Raw genomic sequence first — 17,532 nt, forward strand, 5'->3', positions numbered from 1 at the left:
CTTTTGTAAGGTAAAATAAATTATACTCATTGTCCAGTAAGGAAGAAATGAATTAAAAATACTAGAGGCAAAAAGGTTAAACATTTGGAGTATACCAGGTGGCACTGAGACTAAAAGCTTTCTTTGGGTGCCAGGTTCAGCTCAAGACTTAATGGGCTGTATAGTGTAAGGGTCAACTCCAGACTCCACTGGAGCTCACCCTGAGATCCACAGCAAACAAAGCAGTAACCTTGGCATATGGTGCTAGGAGAAGTGAGGTTCCTAGGATCAGCCCGTCTCTGGGCCACTCACTGGGTTCATGCCTCTGAACATTGCCTTCCAGGAGCTGCCCTCATTGATGAACCTAATAGTCACAGTACTCAGAGAAGGGTTATAAACAAGTTTTTCTAAATGTCTGAGAAATAGAAGATGAACTTTAGATTGGATAAACTGGGCTGTACGTCGGAGTCAGGAAGATGTGAGTAGGAATCCTGGCTTTGCCACTTACTAGCTGTTTGATCTTGGATAAATTGCTTGACCTTTCTGAGCCTCAATTTCAGTGTCTTTATTAAATAACTTTTATGACTGGATAATCAAATATTTAAAATACCTAGGGCAGTATCGATCATAAAATAGATGTTCAAAAAAGATTTGTGATTATTTTTATCAGTTCCTGAGAGGTCACTTATAATTTTCACTGGATCTGTACTCTGGGGAATTCTCCAGAAACCATGACGAGGAATTTCAGAGAGCATTATTAGCCAATATTGTAGTGGACTGTGCTCAAGAATCAAATACAACAACACCAAAAATTTGTCTGACACAACAAAGGAATGGACTGCCTAAATAGTATATGTAGTCCCTAAGAGTTTTTAAATAGATGGGTGGTAATAAATTGAATATCTATATTCTTAGAAAGGGTGATTGAGAGATACCCCAGTTCTACAATTCACTGACTCTGATCATCAAGTATTTATTGTGGCTTCAGAAATTTCTGATAAATGCATTTTTTTCAGAGCCTTGTTGTGTCATCATTTTGCTGTAGAGCAAACCACTTAAAACTTCGTGATCTACAAAAATAAGCATTTATTTCTTACTCATGAGTCTACGGGCCAGCTGAATTTGGCTGATCTAGCAATGGGTTCAGTACCATTTGCTCCAGCTGTCTCTCATTTTTCTTGGAATAACAACTATCTGAGGCATGTTTTTCTCATGGTAAGAGGGCAAGAGAAGAGAGTAACTGCAGCCATGCAGTACACAGCAAGTCTCTGTTCCTATCATGCTCAATAATACCCCAGTAGCCAGGCAAATCATATGGCCAAACCCAAAAGAGAAGAGGTGGACTGCTCACCATGAGGCCAGGGCAAGTATTCAGGTATCTATTAATACCATGGCAGAGTCAGAAACTGGGGGTCAATCATTCCTTCTTCCACACCTGTGATGTTGCAGACTATTCCTGGAGTGCAGTCTCCTGTCTGTTAGTTGAGGGGATTGTCCTTTTGATTTAGCTGTGACCCCTGATGAATGATGTACCACTTAGTACGTTGTTGGGCCAACATAAGGAGATAGGACCTCTTTAGTAAATGAGCCTTCTAAGATTCAGTTGTGTGGTGAGATAACTAAACTGAGTGGAGGAAAAAGAAGTCACAGAGCCAGTCCTTCAAATCCAGCCAACAGCAGCAGAGGTGTAAATCATTACCATCTAGGGTCCACTCAGGGGTCTACCTGAATCAAATTATTGGATTCCTTCCAATTGTCAATGGTTTTCTGGCCATTTTCATAGAAACCATCAATGTAACTGATACTTCTGGTTTCAAATAATATGCTAGATCAAATGCATAAATTACCTTGAAAATGTGACAATTTTTCTAGGAATAGCTCTCCTTGGCTATCAAATAATACTCAAACTGCTCTCAATTGTTGGGTTGAGTTTAGTAGACAAAAGGCCAGCAGTAACTGAGATTATTAACATGAATTAGGATAAAACCCCCTCTTCAGTTTTCATTTAACAGAATTCAGGTCTTCAGAGAATGACTTTTTTTTTTCTAGCATGACACTCATCTACCCCGTGAAGGGCTGGGAGCTAAGGATTCTTTTTCACTTTCAGTACTTAGAGAAACCCAGAAGAATCCAGTGAGAATGGTTTCCATGCTTGGCTGATTTTCTGGGAATCTTACTGGTAGGCAGAATGGCTCAGGGGTTAGATGCCATTCTGGGATCTATGGCTAGATTCAAACTTGGCTGCACACCTGGGTATCTGTGTGACCCTGCAAAGGTTGCAAAGGTTATTTAACCTCTGCAATTGTCACTCATGTTCATCACAGATCTTCAGTTCCCCTTTCCTCCTGGCACCCAGAGGATTGAGTCCCTGGCTCCTTTGTGGTTGGGTGGTGCTATGTGATCAGTTCTGGCCAAAAGATTGTGAGCAAACATGCTTTATGTAACTTCTGGATTATACTGTTTAATACCCAGTGAGAAACTCCCCTGAATTCTCTCATCTGGCACAGTGACCAGCAACATGCAAGGTGACGTAACTCCAATGAGCAGAGTTCCCCTATTGACCTGCACTAGACATGTAGCATGAGACAGAAATAACGTTTGTGCATAGCCATTGACATTTGGGGGGTTATTTGCTACCATAACTCAATCCACCCTACCCTGATTGATGCACCTCACTAAATCTTCATTTCTTTATATGAAAAAGTGGAGATAATAATAGAATCTATGTCACAAAGTAATTATGAGGACTAAACAGGATAATGTGTGTATTATACTTAGAATAGTACCTTGTACATAATAAATTTTTAACATATTTTGGCTGTTAGTGCTGATATGTCATGCCATGCCCTAACTTTTTCTCTAACAAGTTATTAGTCCTATGTCTTCTAGTAAATCACTTAACATCAAGTTGCAATAGTGGTATGTTAGAATAAGTGAACTCTAAGACTCATTTCTAGCCTTATGAGCCTCTATTAAGGACTCATTCGGAGACTCCATCTTGGTGTTTTGAAGATATTTCTATTGGTTAGGAAAATAAAACATAATACTAAACATTATTTTCTCCCCTTCAGTTGCTCTCCCTTCCCCAGACTAAAAGATCTGTCCTTAATACAGAATTTTTCCTGTACCCTGTTCTGAATATTTCTGATCAGGAGATGACTCTGGCTTGTAAATTATTAGCTAAAAATTGGTTTCCCAATTTAGGTACCTACACCCTCATCAATCCATCCTCATTCTCTGTTCTGTTTTCCCCAGTAAGATGTCACAGCCCACTGTGATCTTTTCTCCTGATAGCCTGGTCTTACCAAAAGAAGATCCTGTCCTTGACCACCTTAGTACAGGCTCAAATAGCTATCCACACATCACCACTTATGACCACTGAGACCTGTTTTCCAACTTCTTCAGATCAGAGCTTTCCATGTCTTGTTTTTCTCTCATGTGACTCTAGATGTATTCTTCTCTGATCCCAAAGGTAGCCCTGTCTGCAATTCGCAATAGCAGCATGTTAATCTATGTCAAGATATTAGATTGAGCCATAAGAAATTACCTTTGTGGAAGGGGTAGGGGTTGAATGTAGAAATTTCATATGTTTCAATCTGTATATAAACCCAATTTGGGAAAGAAGGAGACTGTGATCACATACATATTAAATTATATGTTGGATCCCATCAAGAATCCTAATGTATTTCTTCCTCCATAACTTGTTGAACTGGGAACTTGTTCCAGGACATGACTTAGGCTCTGTATGTATACTTCAGACCTCCCTATACCCAGCATGTAGTAGACAGCAAATACTGATACTGTATTTATTGAGGGATTAGACGGGAGCTTTTTCTGATATGTTGTTGATGTCCAAGTTTACACATTTGGGCTGTTTAAAAAGGTACCATTTATGATTACATTATGGGAGAAAATAACACTTCTTTTTTGAACCTCTTTCAGATTGAAGACATCATTACAAAGATGCAAGATGACAAGACAGGGGGTGTGCCCATCAGAACAGTCAAGAGCTTTCTCTCCAAAATCCCCAGTGTTGTCACAGGTAATACCTCCTTCCGGGGCTGGTAACAATCAGAACTACCAAACAGTTATAAGTCTAGATTGTGGCCTGATAGGATGTCTGAATGTTTCTTGACTCAGGTTCCATCCTAGTCTTAGTTCTAGGAAGAAGCTACTTGTTGCCTGTCATTAAGAATGGCTTTACCATGACCAGCCCTTTGAGTGCATGCAGATTGAGGCCTCTGGAAATAAATAAGCCCATTAATAAAGTGGCCCATTAGCAACTTTGCCTCTGGGATATACACAAGCAATGAAATATTAAAGAAATTAAGTTTAAACAGGTTTTTAAGAAAGTGTGTGACAGAGCAAGACTGCATCTCTCAAAAAAAAAAAAAAAAAAAAAACATGCTAAGGGGATGGGATGGGGAATGAAAGAAGCCTTATTGAAGACAGAATGCTAATTATAAAAGAGACTCACTGGAAGATTTTAACAGTGGTATGATATTATGTACTTCAGGTTATTAGTTTTGTTTGCCCAGGTACTTTATAAGATCCTTGAGAACGAAGGACATACTTTACATTTCATTAGCACTAGCCACAGCAATGACACAGTGCAGTTTATAGATGAGGTGCTGAATAACTACGTTGACTAATTGTGCACGAGTAAAAGCATACGATGAATCTAAGCTAACTGGACCAAAAAAAGATCAAATTAAAACTTGTACCTAAAAAAAAAAGAAAGTGTTATGTTCAAATTCTACAAAATGCTTTTATTTTCAGTTTTTTAACTCACCATATTTGAAGTCCTGAAAGAGAGGTTTGAAAATATTTTTCATTACTTGTATTGTGTTTTGTGTGTTCATCTTTCTTTTAAAATTTTGTATTGTGAAATATATCAAACACGTGGGCAGTTCAAGAATAATAAAACACATCACATGTATCTACCATCCTGCCTTATAAACAAAATATTATCAGTATCTTAGAGCCCCCTGTGTATCTACTGTATTGCATCCACTTCCCTAAACACTATCTGCTCATATACTAATCAATTCATTGTTTTCTTCATAGTTTTACCACCTAGGCATGTATCTTTTGCTATCCAAACAAGTAACCAAATAAATTAAGATAACATTTGAGATAAGTCTCTTAATCTACCTATATGCTTTTCAAAATTCAGTAACCAGAAGGACTTAGTTTTCACTATATACCTTTTAGAATGGCTAAAAATAAAAATATTGATAGTAGCAAGTGCTGGTGAGGATGTGAAGCAGCTGGAACTCTCACATATTGCTAATAGGAATGCAAAATTGAGCAGCCACTTTGGGAAATAGTTTGGCACTTTCTTATAAAGTTAAACATATTCTTACCATATGAGCCAGCAGTCCCACTCTTGAGTATTCATTCCAAGAGAAATGAAAACTTGTGTTTACCCAAAAACTTGTATGTAAGTGTTTATAGCAACTTTTTTTTTGAAGTATACTGAAGAATATAGCAATTTTATTCATAATCTCCAAAGACTGAAAAGAACCCAAATGTCCTTCAATGAATGGGGTAAATGGATAAACAAACTGTGGTCTCTCCATACTCAGCAATAAAGCCAGGGAACTGTTGATACCAGCAGCAACTTGGATTAATCTCTAGGTCATTTTTCTGAGTGACAGAAGCCGGTCTCAAAGGTTATATGCTATATGCTTTCATGTATACAACATTCTATACATCACAAAACTATAGTGATAGAGGATAGATCAGTGATTTCCATAGACTGTCAGTTGCAGGACAAGTGTGGCTACAAAAAACAGCAGGAGGGAGTTTTATAAGATGATAGAACATTTCTGTGTACTGATTGTGGTGATGGTAACATGACTCTCTCTACAGGCCAAAATTTATGGAACAGGCTGGGCATGATGGCTCATGCCTGTAATCTCAGCACTTTAGGAGGCTGAGCAGGGTGAATCACCTGAGATCAGGAGATTGAAACCACCCTGGCCAACATGGCAAAACCCCATCTTTACTAAAAAATACAAAAATTAGTTGGCTGTGGTGGTGTGTGTCCGTAGTCCCACCTACTTGGGAGGCTGAGGCAGGAGAATCACTTGAACCTGGGAGAGATAGAGGTTTCAGTGAGCCGAAATTGTGCCACTATACTCCAGCCTAGGCTATAGAGTGAGACTCTGTCTCAACAACAACAACAACAAAAATTCATGGAACAGGATGCACACACACACACACACACACACACAGAGTCAGTATTACTGTATCTTAACTTAAAAAATAAATAGACCCAGTTCAAGTACTCATAAGTATCCCAACTCATTATTGAGACTGTCACTGTTTGAACTAAGATTCTGTCTTACTCAGCTCAGGCTGCTAGAACAAAGCACCTTACACTGGGTGGCTTATAAAGAACAGAAATTTATGTCTTACGGTTCTGGACGCTGGAAGTCCGAGATCGGGTTGCCATCATGAGTTCTAGTAAGAGCCCATTCCAGGTTGTAGACTGCTGACTTTTGTTGTATCCTCATTTTGTGGAAAGAGCTAGATCGCTCTCTGGCCTCTCTATATAAGGTAATAATTCCATTCATGAGGGGTGCTCCTTCATAAACCCCCCAAAGACCTCCTAATGCCATTGGGGATTAGATTTCAACATATAAATTTGGAGGAGACACATTCAGTCCAAAATAGATCCCAGATAGATTTGGGTAATGAAGGATACTTGTATTGTTAGTGTTTTCTAATTTAAAAATCTGTGTAAGTGGAATTTTACTATATATATGATACATATATATATTATGCATGTAATTTTACTAAATTATTTTTCACATGGCTAGATTTTGTTCAGTAATGTTGTTTAAGATTTTTGTATCTATTTCATGGGCCACATTGGTCTCTTGTTTTTCTTACCATAGTTGCTGGTTTGGGTATCAGATTTATGCTAGCCTCATAAATGAGCCATGAAATATCTCCCTTTTGTTGATATCCTGCCTTTCTATGAAAACTAATTATCCCTTTAATCCAGGTTTTAGGTATGTAATTTCAATTATTTTTTATTTCTAAAATTTCCTGATTCTTTTTACAATATGCTCGGTCATTCATTTTTTATTTATTCGTTTAGATATTTATTGAGTGTTAACTATTCTCAAAGCATTGTTAAGGACTTGAGATTCAGAAGTAAATAAAACAGATAAAAAGTTCTACCCTCATGGAATTTATATTCTGGTAGAGGAGGAAATAAGTAAGGAAAACTTGTAGAATTTTAGGTAGTGATAAAGGCCAAGGAGAAAAAATAAAATACACAAAAAGGATGGGGAGTTTTGAATGTTGCAATTTTGGAATAGGTATTCAAGGAAGAGCTCCTTGAGAAGATGACATTTGAGTAAAGGTGGAAAGGAGATGAGGGATTGAATCGTATGGATATTGAGGGAAATAGCATTCCAGACAGCCAGAGCTCAGTGCCCAAGTCGGGAGACTTCCTGGAGCATTGAGGATCTGTGAGGAAGAGCCAGGGCAGCTAAAATAGAGTCAAGAAAATAAGGAGAGCAGGGATGAAGCTACATGAGAATGGTGAGCTAGATCACTTAGCCTCTTACCACTGCAGGATTTTGCACATGGCCTGACATGCTCTGACTTACCTTTCAATGAGATCACTCTATTGTATTCAGAATTCCCTGGGGATTGAGGATTTTTGGTGCCAGATAGGAGGCTGTTATTAAAATGGTGACTCGGACTAGGTGATATGGCTTGGCTCTGTATCCCCACCCAAATCTCATCTTAAATTATAATCTCCATATGTCAAGGGAGGGACTTGGTGGTAGATGATTAGATCATGGAAGTGGTTCCCCCATGCTGTTCTCATGATAGTGACTGAGTTCACACAAGATCTGATGGTTTAAAAGTGTGGTATTTCCCCTTGCTCTCTCTCTCTCCTGCTGTCATGTAAGACATGCCTTGTTTCCCCTTTACCTTCTGCCAGGATTATAAGTTTCCTGAGGCCTCCCAGCCATCTGAAACTGTGAGTCAATAAATACTCTTTCCTTTATAAATTAGTCAGTCTTAAAAAGTATTCTTCATAACAGTGTGAAAATGGCTTAATACACTAAGCTATTAGCACTGGAGATGTGTGAAGTAGTCAGATTCTGATTCAAGTCTGAAGGTAGATGATATGGTTTGGCTGTGTCCTCACCCAAATCTCATCTTGAGTTATATAATAGTCCCCATAATTCCCACATATCATGGAAGGGATGGTTACCTCTATGCTGTCCTCATGATAGTGAGTGAGTTCAACCGAGATCTGATGGTTTCATAAGGGGTTTTCCCCCATCTTTGCTCTGCACTCTCCTTGCTGCTTTCATGTGAAGAAGGATATATTTGCTTCCCCTTCTGCCATGGCTTTTAAGTTTCCTGAGGCCTCCCCAGCCATACTGGACTATAAGTCAATTAAACCTCTGTCCTTTATAAATTACCCAGTCTTGGGTATGTCTTTATTAGCAACATGAGAATGGACTAATACAGTAAATTGGTACCAGCAAGTGGGGTATGGATGTAAAGATACTTGAAAATGTGGAAGCAGCCAGGCATGGTGGCTCATGCCTGTAATCTCAGCACTTTGGGAGGCCATGGCAGATGGAACATTTGAGGTCAGGAGTTCAAGTCCAGCCTGGCCAACATAGTGAAACCCCATCTCTACTAAAAATACAAAAATTAGCCAAGTGGTAGTGGCACACACCTGTAATCTCAGCTACTTGGAAGACTGAGGCAGGAGAATCACTTGAGCCTGGGTGACAGAAGTTGCGGTGAGCTGAGATTGCACCAATTCACTCCAGTCTGTGAGACCCTGTCTCAAAAAAAAAATATGGAAGCGTCTTTGGACTGGGTGACAGGTAGAGGTTGGAACAGTTTGAAGGGCTCAGAAAAAGACAAGAAAATGTGGGAAAGTTTGGAACTTCCCAGAGACTTGGGGGCCTCAGAAGACAGGAAGATGTGGGAAAGTTTGGAACTTCCTAGAGACTTGTTGAATGGCTTTGACCAAAGTACTGATAATTATATGGACAATGAAGTCCAGGCTGAGGTGGTCTCAGATGGAGATGAGATGAGGAATTTGTTAAGAACTGGATCAAAGGTAACTCTCATTATGCTGTAGCAAAGAGTCTGGTAGCATTTTCCCCCTGCCCTAGAGATTTGTGGAACTTTCAACTTGAGAGAGATGATTTAGGGTATCTGTCAAAGAATGTCTAAGTGGAAGGTGTTCAAGAGGTGATACTTGACATCTGTGGACACAAGAGAGAATAAAAGTTTGGAAAATTTGCAGACTGATGAACCAGTAGGAAAGAAAAAAACATTTTCTAAGGAGAAATTCAATCTGGCTGCAGAAATTTGCATAAGTAAGGAGGAGCCAAATGTTAATTGCCAAGACAGTAGGGAAAATGTCTCTAGGGCATGTCACAGACCTTCAAGGCAGCCCCTCCCATCACAGGCCCAGAGGTCTAAGAGGAAAAAGTGGTTTTCTGGACTGGGTCTAGGGCCCCACTACTGTGTGCAGCCTAGGAACTTAGTGCCCTGTGTCCCAGCTGCTTCAGCCATAGCTAAAAGGGACCAAGGTACTGCTCAGGCCATGGCTTCAAAGGGTGCAAGCCTCCAGCCTTGGCAGCTTCCACATAGTGTTTGTCATATGAGTGCACAGAAGACAAGAATTGAGATTTGGGAACCTCCACCTAGATTTCAGAGGAAGTATACAAACATCTGGATGTCCAGGCAGAGGTGTACTGCAGGGGTGGAGCCCTCATGGAAAACATCTGCTAGGGCGGTGCAGAAGGGAAATGCAGGGTTGGAGCCCCCACACAGAGTCCCCACTGGGGCACTGCCTGGTGGAGCTGTAAGAAGAAGACCACTGTCCTCCAGACCCAAGAATGTTAGGTCCACCAGTAGCTTGCACTATGCAACTGAAAAAGCTGCAGATACTCAATGCCAGCTATGAAAGCAGCCAGGAGGGGGGCTATAGCCTGCAAAGTTATAGGAGCAGAGCTTCCCAAGATAGTGGAAGCCCACCTCTTGCATCAGCACAACCTGGATATGAGACATGAAGTCAAAGGAGATTATTTCAGAACTTTAATTAGTGACCTATTGGATTTCAGACTTGCATGGGGCCTGTAATATCACTCCTTCAAGTTTTTCCATTCTCTTGCATCATCTCCCCCTCTCTACTGAGTCATTTCTAGAATACAAACATATTATCTTTTTATTAAATTAAAAATCTACCTTTTCTGACCTAATGAACCCCTCTAGAGCTGACTTCACTTTACAAAGGAGACTCAATTCTCAGCCCTTACAATTCTCAGCTCAATTCTCAGCTTTACAAACAAAGTTGGCCCTTTGTTTTGGCCAACTTTTCCCATTTGGAACAGGTGTATTTACTCAATGCCTGTACCCACATTGTATGTAGGAAATAAATAACTTGCTTTTGATTTTACTGGCTTGTAGGCAGAAGGAACTTGCCTTGTCTCAGATGAGATTTGGGACTTGGACTTTTGGGTTAATACTGGAATGAGTTAAAACTTTGGGGGACTGTTGGGAAAGCATGATTGCATTTTGAAATGTGATGACATGAGATTTTGGAGGGCCTAGGGGTGGAATTACATGGTTTGACTGTGTCTCTACCCAAATCTCATCTTCAATTTTAGTTCCCATAGTCCCCATATGTCTTGGGAGGGACCCAGTGGGAGGTAATTGAATCATGAGTTGGTTACCTCTATGCTGGCCTCATGATAGTCAGTGAGTTCTCATGAGATCTGATAGTTCTATAAGGGGCCTTTTCCCCTCCTCGCTCTGCACTTCTCCTAGCTGCTGCCATGTGAAGAAGGATGTGTTTGCTTTGCCTTATGCCATGATCATAAGTTTCCTGAGGCCTTCCCAGCCACACTAAACTGTCAGTCAATTAAACCTCTTTCCTTCATCTCCCTATCTTGGGTATGTCCTTATTAGCAGCATGAGAACAGACTAATACAGTAGAACAGACAGTATTAGGGGATTGATCAGATATAGAATGTGAGAGGAAAAAAAGGAATTAGCCATGATCCACACTTTTTGTCATGAGCAACTGGAAAAATGGAGTTGCTATGAATTTCAATGGGGAAGACTATGATGTGGCACCAGGGGTGGGGGTGGGGAGCAGTTGTTAGCTGAAGGGTAAGAAATCAAAAGATAAATTTTAGATCAGTTTTAGTGACCTATTAGACATTCGGTTGAAGATGACAAATAGGTATTTGAGTATGTGGATTTGGATTTTAAGGGAGTGTTTGAGCTGGGTTCATAAGCCATCAGCATATAGACAGTATTTAGAGCCATGGGAATAATGAAGTCACAAGGGAGTGAGTATAGATAGAACACACAGTCCTAGTCCTAAAACATAGGGTACTCCAATCTATAGATGTGAGGGAGAGATGGAGAAAACAGCAAAATAAACTGACAACAAGTAGCTGGAGACAAGGAGGAAAAATCAAGAGGATATAATTTCTTGGAAGCCAACTTTTCTAGAAAGTATTTTAAGGAAGAGTGGAGTGACCTACTATAGCTATACTGATAAGCTAAGGGCTGAGAATTGATCACTGAATTTAGCAACACTGAATTCATTGCTGACCTTGGTAAGGGCACATTCTGTGAAACATTGGGAGCAAAAATCCTTATTGGAATGTGTTAAAGTCTGAGTACAAGGAGAGTGATTTGAGATGGCAAGATAGTTAATCTTGGAAAGAGTCTCCTTTGTAAAGTGAAGTCAGCTCTAGAGGGGTTCATTAGGTCAGAAAAGGTAGATTTTTAATTTAATAAAAAGATAATATGTTTGTATTCTAGAAATGACTCAGTAGAGAGGGGGAGATGATGCAAGAGAATGGAAAAACTTGAAGGAGTGATATCAATGAAAAGAGAGGATTGAATCTAATATGCGTATAGGTGAATAGCTTTAGGTAGAAACACGTGCGATTTATTTATAGAAAGAAGAAAGGAGGCATAATAGATGCACACAGGTACAAATAAGTGGGCAGATGTGATGGGAGGTGATGGGAGCTTATAGAACTTCTCATTGTCACTGTGTTCCTAGTAATATGGAAAGCAAAAGTGGTAGAGACTTTGCAAGTTTGAAGAGAGATCATAAGTTATAAAATAGTCAACTAGGAGAGGAGAGATTGACTGGACTAGGGAAATGGAACTTTGATTGTGACTTATATGGTTTGCCTCTGTGTCCCCACTCAGATCTTATCTCAAATTGTAATCCTCATAATTCCACATGTTGAGGGAGAGACCTGGTGGGAGGTGTTTGGATCGTGGGGGTAGTTTCCTCCATGCTGTTCTCATGACAGTGAGTAAGTTCTCACGAGATCTGATGGTTTCTATAAGTGTTTGACCCTTCCTCCTTCACATACTCTCTCTTGCCTGCTGCCATGTAAGACATGCCTGCTTCCCTTTTTGCCATGATTGTAAGTTTCCTGAGGTCTCCCCAGCCATGTGGAACTGTGAGTCAATCAAACTTCTTTTTAAAATAAATTACCCAGTCTCTGGCAGTAGTTCTTTATAGCAGTGTGAGAATGTACTTTTGCACAAATGTGACCTTCTTAGAATGATTAATATTTTTGAATGTAAAGACAGATAATTATTTCCCCATCCACATTTGCCTCTGTGGATTTGGGCATGGCTCAGGTAGAAAGTGAACTTAATTGATGTTATAGCAAGTTTGAGGGTATAATAGGTCAAGATAGAGGCAGAGTAACTAAAATGATTGGCCATTACATTTAGTTGAGTAAGGATGAAAATGACAATGTGAGATGGGTGAGGAACTATGAAGAGTAGTAATTACAATAAATTGTAAGTCAAGTGACAAAGGAATTTTGAAGCTTTTAGAGGCAAGAGTAAGAGAGCTAAAAGTATAGGAGATGGTGACTGGATGGTGGCATGTTTGAAATTGAGGTTTTGGAAATATTGTGATTATTGGCAAGGACAAAAATCTAAGGTATAACCATAGGAACAAAGGATTGAAATGGGATATAGGGGAAGATTATTGGAGGAGAGAAGGTTAAGGAACTGAGAGGCTATGATACTAGAAGACTGAGCTGTGTGAATATTGAAATCACTACTGGGGGAATGTTAGAGAAGGTGATTGTGAGTTAAAATCTTTATGGAATGAAAAGCAAAGGACCAGGGATCACTTTCACAATAAGAGGTACAAGTAGTTTAATCAGATGTTCAGGGAGTCAAAGATCAATGTGTTTTAGAGAAGAGGGAGGGGAAGAAGATAATCTGAAAGTAGCCATTAGAAGCACGACAGTCACTTATCTACCTGTAAGCCCCATGGCATATAAAGTGTGGGAGAGATAGCCACCACCTAAGAGAGCTGCAGGGAAGCAGGGCCACTGGGGAAGAACAAGAAGATGAAAGGAATATTAACTGATTTTCCATATGATTCACCATGAGTCCAAGAGGGCAAGTGAAAGGGTTTCAGTAGAAGATGGTGAGTTTATGACTTGATTAATAAATGCCTACTGTTTCTATGTGCCAGGCTTTAGAGTAGTCACAGATGATATAAAGATGAACAAAGAAATGACCCCTGCTCTTAAAAAGCTATTAATCTAGTGAGAGAAACAGACACAGGTAAACCAATGATTATATGAGCTATGTGCCATAATAGAAGAATGGACAAAATGCCATTTAAGCCCAGGAGAGAGAATTATGAATTTTTCTTGGGTATACCTAGAATCTTTCTCTGAGAAGATACATTAGTTATATCTATTGCTGTATAACAAACTACCACAAACTATAATTGCTTACAACTACAATGATTTTTTGTTTCTTATGATTATGATTCCACGATTTGGCAATCTGGGCTGTTCTGCTGGTCTCGGCAATGAGGCCATAGTCATCTGATGGCTCATTTGAGGCTGGAGGGTCTACAGTGGCCTCACTCTTTTGTTTGGCCTTGATGCTTACTCTTAACTGGGGCCTCAGTTCTTCTCCATGTCACCTTGTATCCTCCAATAGGTTAAGACTGAGCTTCTTCACAACATCATGGTCTTAGGGTTCCAAGCAGGAGAGGATGAAAACTGGAAGACTTCTTAAGGCCTAGGCTCCAGAACTCATACTATGTCAAGTCCTCTACATCTTGTTCTTCAAGGCAAATCACAAGGCAAAGTCTGGATTGAAGAGAATGAAGAAACCAACTCCACCTCCTGGAGTAGGATGTCAGCGTCATGTTGACATTGGGAGACATGATTCATTGGTGGGCATTACCATAATAATCTACCATAGATGGTAATTTGAACTCGGATTTAAACATAAGTAGAAACCCAGAGAAAGTCATTCCATATAGAGAAAATAGAATTTCCATAGACCCAAATACATGAAACACATGCCAGGTTTCAGTAAAGATAAGCTTGCTTGTATGGTTGGAGTTTAAAACACATTTATGTGTGTGTGTGTGTGTGTTTGAGAAGAGGAGCCTGTTGGCAGAATAGCCACAGGAATGAAAAGGATACAACACTTACTCCTAACAACAGATTACAAAGGAACGCTGACTTGTAGACTTTGTGTCAAAGGTAGGGCTACCTTTATCTCAGAGGTAATCCATCCACCCTGTTCAGATGGGCTGCCACCAGAGGTTTTAAATACGAGGGAAATCACATCCATGAAGTGTATGGAAGATTAAGCTGGAAGAAATGAGGACTGTGGAGACTAGTTATGGAATCTAGATGAGGGAATGTATGTGGGAGATAAGGAAGGCCATATTAACAACAACCACAGCATCAACTGAAACCATGGCTGTACAGCCATGCATCATTAAATCCTTATAAAAACCCTGTGAGATAGGAGGCAGAGGTTGCAGTGAGCTGAGATTGCACCAATCCACTCCAGCCTGGTGAGAGAGTGTGACTCTGTCTCAAAAAAACAAACATCATGAGGTCAGGAGTTCAAGACCAGCCTGGCCAGCATGGTGGAACCTTGTCTCTACTAAAAATACAAAAAATAGCTGGGCGAAGTGGCAGATGCCTGTAATCCCAGCTACTTGGGAGGCCGAGGCAGGAGAATCACTTGGACTCAGGAGGCAGAGGTTGCAGTGAGCCAAGATCATGCCACTACACTCCAGCCCAGGCGACAAAGTGAGACTCTGTCTCAAAACCGCCACAATAACAAAAACCATGGGATAGAAACTGTTATTTTCTCCACTATGTAATGGAGGAAACTGCTAGTTCAAGAGCATGAGTAAGTTTTCCAGGGTCACACAGCTAGTAAATAGCAGTATCTATCCCTCCGGGCCACCCATGTAAGGACAGTGGCAGTAGGGTTCAAGAGATCAGAGGAAAGTATGATTGACAGAACCTGCTGACTTGAAATAGAGCACAGGGTAACTCATCCAAAATGGATATACCTTAATATCATGGATTGAATACACTTATTTAACTTTTTGCTTCTGAAACCCCACAAAAATTATAGTAAAAGATTTTTATTTTAAAAGCATAATCTAAAAGATGGAAGCCACTATTATAGTAATCTACCATGGGAAATAAATATCCTTAAAAATCTTTGAAAAGATGGTCCAGTACAAAAGGCCATCAGTGCCTCACTCTCAAGTTGTACAAATATGTGAAAGACTCATGGAGAATAGTCTCCCAACACAGGAGACAATAGCAACAAAACTCAAGAATCTGAAAAACAAATGGATGAGTGGTAACTGACAAGAGCCCTGAAACAACCTAACTATAGCTTGTCAGTGGAGAAAGCTAAAGAAACAACTCATTTATAAGATGGAGTTCTCAATGAGCTCAGAAACTGGTAGCATCAGACTTTTCTATCCAATTAGAATGCATTTTGCCAACACTCCCACCTACTTAACTACTGCACAGACCAGTCACTAGCTCAGTGTCTACTGTTTAGCAATACCAGGACCTGCACTAGGCCAGCACAGCTCAGACTGGTGTTGAGGTGGTTCCTAAGACCAGTGAAGCCCCAGGACAGAAGACAAATCTCATGCTTATCTCTAGTTGCTAGTACTAGAGTGGAAAGCTACATAGAGAAAAAATCCAGGTCACTGAGACCCATTGGTACCAAACTTAAAGTGGAAATGCATTAATACATGGCCACCCTGTTACTGTGGGAAGAGAGGCTGTATCTACGTGGGACAGTAATTAGCCCACACTGCAGCCTTTACACCAGTTCAGCAGCCTCCGTCAGACTTTCTAGCCAGTTGAGAAATAGCCAGTTTCCCATCAAAAACCAGCAGATACTCCAATATTGGAGCTTCCCTTTCAACAGCAACAACTGGGGGATAACTTTTTCTCTTCTGAATTGGGACCCCAGTTCTTTAATAAAAATTAAAAGTAAAGATGAAAGAATAACGGACATTATAAGGCTGGTTAATCAACAGTGTCTTTATTTCTTGCACTGCTACATAACACACTGTCCATATCAAACAGCAAGTGAGTCCAATGGAAGAAGGCAAGAAGATGGAGACAAATAGCATGATGATGACAGTCTGCTGGTGAAAGCTTCTTTCCAAAGATGATATTGATTAGGGACTCATGAGCATGTCCCAGTGCATCCAAAACTCCATCACTCTCAGAAACTCTAGGAAGCTGCTTGTCACCACTTTCTCAGCAGCGTGGTGAAAGTCAGAGAATAATGTTGATGAAGAGTAGTATCTTGCTGGAAGGCCCATTTCTATGCTTCTAGTTACTACACTGAGTTGCAAATCTCACCAACGTGTCCAGATCATCCCAAAGACAATAAGAGAAGCAACGGTTAGTGACCTACACCAAGTAAATCAGCAAACACATGGCAATATGCAGATGTGTGCTTTTATAATGGATCAAATGAGTCTGGACAAGAAACTCTAAATGGAAAGTTTTAGAGCATAAAGAGAACATTCTAGAAAAAGAATGTACTTACCAAAAAAGTCAAAATTGAAATAAAAGAAAAACTGTAGACCTGGGGAATATGAATTTTGGAAAAAGAATTTATGGGTAATGAGGATAGGGATAAGGGGAAAGGTATAGTTTTCCGGAATTAAATATAAAATTTTCCAGAATTCACAGGTGACATTGAAGGGAACTATTGTACCAAGTGACACAAAAAGATCAGAGGTCAGGAGTTCAAGACCAGTCTGGCCAACATGGTGAAATCCCATCTCTACCAAAAATACAAAGATTAGCTGGGTGTGGTGGCGGGTGCCTATAATCCCAGCTACTTGGGAGGCTGAGGCAGGAGAATCACTTGAACCTGGGAGATGGAGGTTGCAGTGAGCCAAGATCATGCCACTGCACTCTAGCCTGGCAGACAAGAGTGAAACTCCATCTCAAAAAGGAAAAAAAACTATCAGAGTTGAAGGGTTGTTATTTCGTCCACATGAGTCCCTGTAAAGCAGCCTTTGTGGTGTGTGTGTTTGCAGTCTTCCTAAGGTGTCGATGTCTACCAGTTGGAAGAGTGACACGAGCGGTGGTAGGCATTTCTTGACCTTCCATCTCACAAATTAAATTTGTCTGGTGAATTCCTGCAGGACCCATACAGAGTCTGTACTGAAAG

At 40.2% G+C, this 17,532-nt stretch overlaps 1 protein-coding gene across 16 annotated transcripts in view; it reads left to right on the plus strand.

Annotated features, from left to right (window-relative positions):
• RGS6 (regulator of G protein signaling 6) overlaps nt 1-17,532 on the plus strand; it is a 646,702-nt gene that overhangs the window by 416,809 nt on the left and 212,361 nt on the right. For all 16 annotated transcript variants that reach the window (XM_064375005.1, XM_012438057.2, XM_012438051.3 and 13 more), the window contains exon 3: nt 3,922-4,021. In XM_064375005.1, the coding sequence (XP_064231075.1) occupies nt 3,922-4,021 (100 nt within the window). The remainder of the gene's footprint in view (nt 1-3,921; nt 4,022-17,532) is intronic.

This window comes from Aotus nancymaae, unplaced genomic scaffold (assembly GCF_030222135.1).
Source record: "Aotus nancymaae isolate 86718 unplaced genomic scaffold, 86718_ANA_hifiasm-v0.15.2.pri h1tg000011l, whole genome shotgun sequence".
In the NCBI taxonomy this organism is placed as follows: Eukaryota; Metazoa; Chordata; class Mammalia; order Primates; family Aotidae; genus Aotus; species Aotus nancymaae.